Here is a 7,862-nt window from a genome sequence, read left to right as displayed (position 1 = left end):
GGAAAACAGAGTTAAAATCCTTACTTCATGAAATACACAAAAGTAAATTCCAGATGGACTAAAGAACTACATTTTTAAAAAACACATATATATGCTAGAAGTTATATTTATACTGAGGTGAGGCAGGCCTTTTGAAACGTGAAATCAAGTTGCCTTAAAGCAAAAGACTAATAAATATAATTGACTAAGTTTAAAATTTTTGTCTGACAAAAAAGTTAAATGTCAAACAATAAACTGGGATAAAATTCCGCCGTATTACAAACAGTTAATATTCACATATTTTTGCCTATTTAAACCAAAAAACAAAAATAACCCAAAATCAATGGAAAAATAGCCTACGGGAAAAAATAGACAAGTAATTTAAAATAAAATACTCATGACCAATAGACATAGGAGAAGGTTTTTAATCTTACTAGTAATCAAGAAATGTAAATTAAAACTACCAATAGGATTGACTCTCCCTAACACACAAAAGTAGTTATTTACAGAGCCAGGACCAGAACCCAGCTCTTTTACTCTTCTTCCCTCAAATTCCATTATCTTTCCATTACTTTAAGTTGTCAATGGACATCTTATGATTTTTAAGTAAAGCCTAAAATACTTACAGCTTTAGAATTTTTACTTAAAAATAAAAAATTTAAATAAAAATTTTCAAATAAAAATAGGAAGTCTGGCAGAGCTTGTTGCTTTGAGCATAAGTGAAATAGGTGAGGGAAAAAAAGGCATAGAAACAATGCCAACACTGCAGACAAAAATAAATAAATAATTACCTGGAGGAAAATTCATTTAATCCGTTTCAGTGTGGACAGAATGTAAACATATACGCCTTGACAAAGTAAAAGGAATTATAGGCAAGAAAAACCAGGAGGTAGAAACAGACGAGAAAAGATTTAAGATGGTTAATGTTTTCTTTCATTGCAAGGGGTCAACAGATGGATGGCTTCAGGCAGCCTTTCCATTCCCTTCTTATCCATTATTTTTCTTTAGCGAGCTGAATAGGTATAGACATAATAAAATGACCTATCTATCTATACCAGAAAAAAATAAATCCTTATTTCTAGAGAAGAGATTTTGAGTGATATATTGCTCTTCTATAATGCTTACATTTTAAAATAATGAGGATGTATCACTTTTTAAAAACTAAAACTCATTATTATTTTAAGTCTCTGGGGTTTTAAGTCACTTTCAATTAATTTTAATCTGGGTCTGTATCATTAAGAACATTACGTTAAGAAACCAGGTCAATTGCTCTTCGGAGGCTTTGTAATTTTTGGTGTGGGATATATACTAAGCAAGTTACTTAAACTCTCCTAGACTCAGATACTTTATCAGCAAAGTGGGAATCAAAATAGTACCCATTTCATAAAGTGGTTGTGAAGATTAGATAAAATAATTCATGTAAAAGTACTATGTAAGTGTTCAACAAATGTTAGCTATTATTATTATGTTTAATGTACTAAGTTTCTCTACAAGATTCACATACATGTATTCATAACCAAAGATAAAAATAATACAGCTCTACTATAGTCTGAGCATCTAAACTATTCCTAAACCTATTTCTTATAAGAAGGGAGGAAAGCTGATACTCCAAAGTTCAAAATACGGATTGAATCAAACTTTACACTTAATGGTATAACAAAGAATATAATCTAGCATACCTCATTATTATTTACTACTTCCAATGCCTGTTCATGTTTTTGGTAGAGTGGGTGTCTTCTGTCAGGCTTAAAATGTGATTTCTTTTTAACTAGATCTTCAAGTTCAAATGTTGGTGAACTGGTATCCAATAGTTGTGAAATATGTGGCATAAATATGAAAGGCTTAAAAACAGATCTAGAAGAAAGAGTCTTTATTAAATTATCATGTCAATATATAAAAATATTCAGTGTTATTCTAAGTCTTCTAAGATTCTCTCAATTAGAAGTTTCTGTTAATGATGCTACATACTAACTTGTTCCTGTCACATTAGTTATACCCATGCCTGTCTTCCCTGGTACACTGGGATCTCCTTTGGGGCAGGGAACCATACTTTAAATAGTCTTGTGTTCCCATGAACCTAACAGAGGACCTGGCACATAAACAGTGTCAGCAAAGTAATAGTTTGTCTTTCCTACTTCACATTCCACAGTTGGAGGATAAGAACAACTTTTAATGTTATAGACTGAGCATTAGGACTTGGGGTGAACATCAGCGCCAGTGTCAGTAAAGGAGGACACATGCTGGGCACAGTGGCTCATGCCTGTAATCCCAGCACTTTCAGAGGTCAAGGTGGGAGAATCTCTTGAGACCAGGAGTTCAAGAATAGCCTTGGGCAACATAGCCAGACCCCCATCTCCACAAAAAAATTAAAAATTAGCCAGGCATGGTGGCATGCACCTGCAGTACCAGCTATTTGGGAAGCTAAGGCAGGAGGATCACTTGAGCCCAGGAGTTCAAGGCTACAGTGTGCTGACTGTGCCACTGCACTCCATTCTAGCCCGGGTGACAGAGCAAGGCCCTGTGTCAAAAAAAAAAAAAAAAAAAAAAAAGGAAGACTTGGCCGGGTGCAGTGGCTCACACCTGTAATCCCAGCACGTTGGGAGGCCGAGGCGGGCGGATCACAAAGTCAGGAGACCAAGACCATCCTGGCTAATACGGTGAAACCCTGTCTCTACTAAAAATACAAAAAATTAGCCGGGTGTGGTGGTGCACGCCTGTAATCCCAGCTACTAGGGAGGCTGAGGCATGAGAATCTCTTGAACTTGGGAGGCAGAGGTTGCAGTGAGCTGAGATCATGCCATTGCACTCCAACCTGGGTGACAGAGCAAGACTCTGTCTCAAAATAGTAATAATAATAATTAAATAAAACTGGAACTATTGATATTTTAAGTTTCACATGTATTTTCTAGATACGAGTGCATAAGTAAATCCTGCACAACTACATCATTTAACATTTTTACTGTTATGAATTATCTAATATCATATCTGAAATCTGAGTAAGAAAATCTATCTACTTTCTTTTCTTGACTATGTTAAATCTATTTGTAGGAAGGAGTAGGGGTAACGCATACAAGAAACTATTCACATTTCCTTCCCATAAAAAGAGAACAGTTACGCATATGTGGATATTGCAGATTAAAGCCTGAACAGAAAATATATTAAAAATTATTGTCCTAGTTGTATAATAAAAATTTATCCTGACAAAATTATTAACATACTAATGACTTTACTCCATCCCCTGACCCCTTGCTGGTTTATAGTATTTTGTGCCTTCACCTCTCGGGATCAGGAGTCCCTGTAAAGAAGTGAATGCAAGGAAGGCTGGAGTCTTGAGGTAAAATAGAAACCATGCTTGCAGTGGTCAGGAATTCTCCCTCCATATTAATGCCACTCGGTTTATCTCGAAGAATTTCCATCATTGTTTCAAAAGTTATATTTCCTAGAGAAATAATTTTTAAAATCATGAAATACATATGCATATACAGATGCCTTGCAGATATGAACCACTTTCTCTACTGATAATCTGTGAGATATTAGTCTTGACATAAATTAAGAGACTGACTATAAACAAACTTTGTATCAACTACAATTAGATTCATTCCACTGTCACAGGAAAGGTATGTTATTTTAAATATAAACTATGCAAAGTCTCAAAGCCATTGTAACAGGTAAAAAATCCCTAGAAAAAGGAATTAATAACGCAAAAATATATTCAATCCCATTGCCCTTACAGAATTTTTTTTTTTTTTTTTTTTTGAGACAGAGTCTTGCTCTGTCAGGCTAGAGTGCAGTGGTGCGATCTTGGCTCACTGCAATCTCTGTCTCCTGGGTTCAAGTGATTCTCGTGCCTCAGCCTCCCAAGTAGCTGGGACTACAGTTGCATGCCACCATGCCCAACTAATTTTTGTATTTTTGGTAGAGACGGGGTTTCACCATGTTGGCCAGGCTGGGCTTGAACTCCTGACCTCAGGTGATCCTCCCCAGCTCGGCCTCCCAAAGTGCTGAGATTACAGGTGTGAGCCACTGCACCCAGCCTATGCCTGCTAATTTTAAAATTTTTCTGTAGATATGGGGGTCTCGCTATGTTGCCCAGGCTGGTCTCAAACGCCTGGCCTTAAGCAATCCTCCCACATCAGCCTCCCAAAGTGCCAGAATTACAGGAATGAGCCACTGTGCCTAGCCTTTTGTCTTTAATTGAAAAAATTAAGTAAATATAATATAGTTACTGATGATTTGGATTTAAGTAGACCATTTTATTATTAGTTTTCTATATATTCCATCTATTCTTTGTCTCTTTTTCTCCGTTCTTGTCTTCTTTTTAATTTATCAATTATTTATTACTCCAGTTCTCCCATCAGCTTATTATTTATACACTTTAAAAAATCTTATTACTTTCTCTTGATTTACTACAGTGGGCCTTAAATTAATTCTTTACCACTTACCAATTAACGCAAGCAGGACCCATACAGAACTTAGCTCCAATTACTGCCTATCTTTTGTGCTATTCTAATGCACTTTAATTTCTACTGTGTTCATCTGGGTCTTCCGAGAAGCAGATGCCACAACATGGGATCAAATATTTTAGGAGAAATGCCTGTGACAGAAAATGGGGAGGGAACCTGGAAAGCCTCAGAGAATCATCAGACTATGATACAATCTGAAGTCTGAGTTTAGTAGAGAAGGAAGAGAAGTTGGAGAAGTATCCCAAGCTGCCATGCCATCTAACGAAAGCCTGGCCAGGCTGTCAGGGAGTCCTTGATCCAAGTCAGCCATTAGAGGAGTCCTGTGTATCCCTAGAATGGGCCTGCCTTTGTCTCCCTGCCGCTCTCAGTCACTGGCCAAAAGCATCCTGTGAAAAATAGAGTGCTCCATGAAACCCATGCACAATAGACTTTAAGTGCTGCAGCTGTGGCCATTGGTTAGAAAGTTATTATTATTTTCAACAATGTTTGTCTAGTTTTACCTATGTATTTACTGTTTCTGTTGCTCTTCATCTACTCCTGTGTACCTTGCTTCTATCTGCCTGAAGAATGCCCATTAGCATTTTTTTAGTGCCAATTGGCTAGTAATTCTCCGTTTTATTTCACCTTTATTTTTAGAGGGTATTTTTCACTAGATATACAATTCTAAATTAGTAGTTATTATCTTTCTCCATCATCTTAAAGTTGTCATTTTACAGTCTTTAGAATTCCCTCCCTTCTGTTGAAAAGTTAGCTGTCAGCTTTATATTTGTTCCTTGAAGATATTTTTTTTCCTCTGGATGTGTTTCAGATTTTTCTGTATTTTTTTCCCCTCAGAAATCTTACTATGATGGGCGTAGGTGTGGCTTCCTGTTATTTGTCCTTCTCGGGATTTGCAGAGCTTCTTGAGGCTGTTGCTTGATGACTTTTATCAGTTTGGGGAAATTCTTGGCCAGTATCCTTCAACTATTGCTTTTGCCCTTCCCTATTTTCTCTCCCCTTTCCTGTTGAGTCTCCAATCTTATGTATGTGAGACCTTTTCACTGAGTCCTATATATACTTCTCAGATCCTTGCCTGTATTTTCTAAACTTTTATTTCTGTTTGAATTGGAATCTTTTCTACTGACCCTCCAGTTCACTAACGTTTTTCTCCTGTTATACCTAATCTGTTGTTAAATCAATCTATTGGATTCTTAATTTCAGTTATAATTTTTCAGTTGTATTATTTCCATTTGGTTCTTTTACAGACTCCAGTTCCCTGATGAAATTCTCCATCTTTTCATCTAATTATTTTGAATATATAATAGTAATTCCAAAGTCTGTTTCCAATAAAGCTAATGTGTAGACAGCCTGTGGGTCAGTTTCTACCATCTACTTTTTCTCTTGGTTTTCAGTCATTTGGTCTTATTTCTTAGCATGCCTGATGCTTTCCATTGAATGAAATTTTATAGAGGCTCTGCATGATATTTTCTTTCACAGAGCATTTAATATTCTTCTGGCAACCAGATAGAATATAGGTAGATTACCTTGATCCAGTGTTGAGACTAGTCTATCCCTTGTTTGTTCTTACTCTTCCTAAGAAGTAGCATTTCTGGGATCTCAATTGAAAGCTTAGGGGTATTTCCCAGGTACTTTCTTCTTGGCTGGCCCTCCAGTCAAATTTTTGTCCCTAAGGCCTTATGAGACTGCAAAAAAATTCTCTGCTTAGCTTGTAAGGCTCCTAGCAGCTACTTTCTGCTTGATTTCTCAGTGTCACGTCTCATCCTACCTACGTGCTGCTTAGAAGTTGGCAATTGCGTTAAGAAACTGTGACATAGAAAGTCAAGGTCTTCTCAATGTGTAGAAGACCTCTCAGCCTTCAGGATCTAGGCTCTTCGTCTCTACTCTTTTGTGTACTCTTTTGGGTATTCATCCATGTCTTCCAACAACAGGGGTTTTTTCCCTCCAGATCTTATAGTTATTCCTGGAAGGAAGTTGGTCTAATACCAACTACTCCTTCATAACCAGCCCTGTGATTTTTAACCACTCCACTGCACTATTATGCCTCCCATTTATTAAATACATCAGTCTCTTTTTACCCTGAAGTAGTACCAATTTCTTAATAACAGTAATGAATGTGGTGAATCCAGGTAACAAGTAACAAGTACAGTTAAAAAAAAAAAAAGAAAAAAACACAGGCCAGGCATGGTGGCTTACGCCTGTAAACCCACCAGTTTGGGAGTCTGAGGCAGGAGTATCACTTGAGCCCAGAAGTTTGAGACCAGCCTGGGCAACATGGCAAGTCCGCCGCCTATTATCAAAAAAAAAAAAAATTAGCTAGGTGTGGTAATGCATGCCTGTAGTTCCAGCTTCTCAGGAGGCTGAGGCAGGAGGATTGTTTAAGCCCAGGAGATTGAGGTTACGGTAAACTATGATGGTGCCACCGCACTCCAGCCTGGGCGACAGTGCAAGACCCTGTCAATCACTCAATCAATCACAAAACATAGTTTCTGCCAACAGATATTTTTAGATACTTTATATGGAAATGTTTAATTATTGTATTTCAATTAGTTCTAAAGAAACAAAAAACTTTCATTTAACATGGTTGATTAAACACAGGTATCTCCTTCCTCTCTCTCAAAACCCTATAATGACAGTAAAAGAATGAAAAAATGAAGTAACTCGTAAGAACAAAGAGAGCATGAAAAGTAAGAATCTCCTCCACCAACCACTCCCATAATTGGGAATTAAAAGAAAAAGCTCACAGCAAGCCTGTATCCAAATTGTAATTCATAATATTTCAAATTAAAACTGACTTCCATATAAAATAATTTAATGTTCTGCCCTCAGTTAATTATGCAGGCTACCAACTATTTTATGTTAATGACAACAGATTTATATAAGTCTACATTTTCTTATCCAGTTTCTCCACAATATAGCCATTACTTCAAAATCAAGAAAAATAACTTATTGAATTTATAGATAACTTGTTACACAAGTAATATATTTCTGTTAGTTTTGAAAAACACAGTAAAGAAGGTGTGCCTAAAAGCAGCCCTTAATATTAAAACTAAACAATAAAGCAAAAACCTGCCATCCACACCTATGTATCAGGTGCATAGTTTCAACACCTAGTGAGCCTTAAAAATGATTCAAATCCAAATTCCTATAAATGGCAAGTTTTAATAAAAAACAGTGTCAGAACCATAATACTGTGATAATACAGGTATTATGAAAATATTTTCTGTATTCAAAACCTACAATTCTCAAAATGAAAGGAGGATTTACATGATCACTTGAGTAGGATAGCCATAAGTAATCCACTAGCAAGCATTGAATAAGTACTGAGACTGCAGTGGCAGGGTTCAGTAAAATAAATGCAAAACACAGGGTGTAATTTCATTGCAATTTAAGATAGTTATTTAAAATATATGAGTGAATATA

At 36.4% G+C, this 7,862-nt stretch overlaps 1 protein-coding gene across 2 annotated transcripts in view; it reads right to left on the bottom strand.

Moving 5' to 3' along the window:
- SCRN3 (secernin 3) overlaps window positions 1-7,862 on the bottom strand; it is a 32,059-nt gene that overhangs the window by 5,988 nt on the left and 18,209 nt on the right. For both annotated transcript variants that reach the window (XM_054477370.2, XM_054477371.2), the window contains exons 6-7: window positions 3,256-3,418; window positions 1,659-1,833 (exon numbers count right to left, since the gene is read on the bottom strand). In XM_054477370.2, coding sequence (XP_054333345.1) covers window positions 1,659-1,833; window positions 3,256-3,418 — 338 coding nt within the window. The remainder of the gene's footprint in view (window positions 1-1,658; window positions 1,834-3,255; window positions 3,419-7,862) is intronic.

The sequence above is a fragment of the Pongo pygmaeus genome, chromosome 11 (genome assembly GCF_028885625.2).
Source record: "Pongo pygmaeus isolate AG05252 chromosome 11, NHGRI_mPonPyg2-v2.0_pri, whole genome shotgun sequence".
Lineage (NCBI taxonomy): Eukaryota > Metazoa > Chordata > Mammalia > Primates > Hominidae > Pongo > Pongo pygmaeus.
Note: the sequence above shows the minus strand (reverse complement) of the source record. Positions and strands in the feature narration are given on the sequence as shown.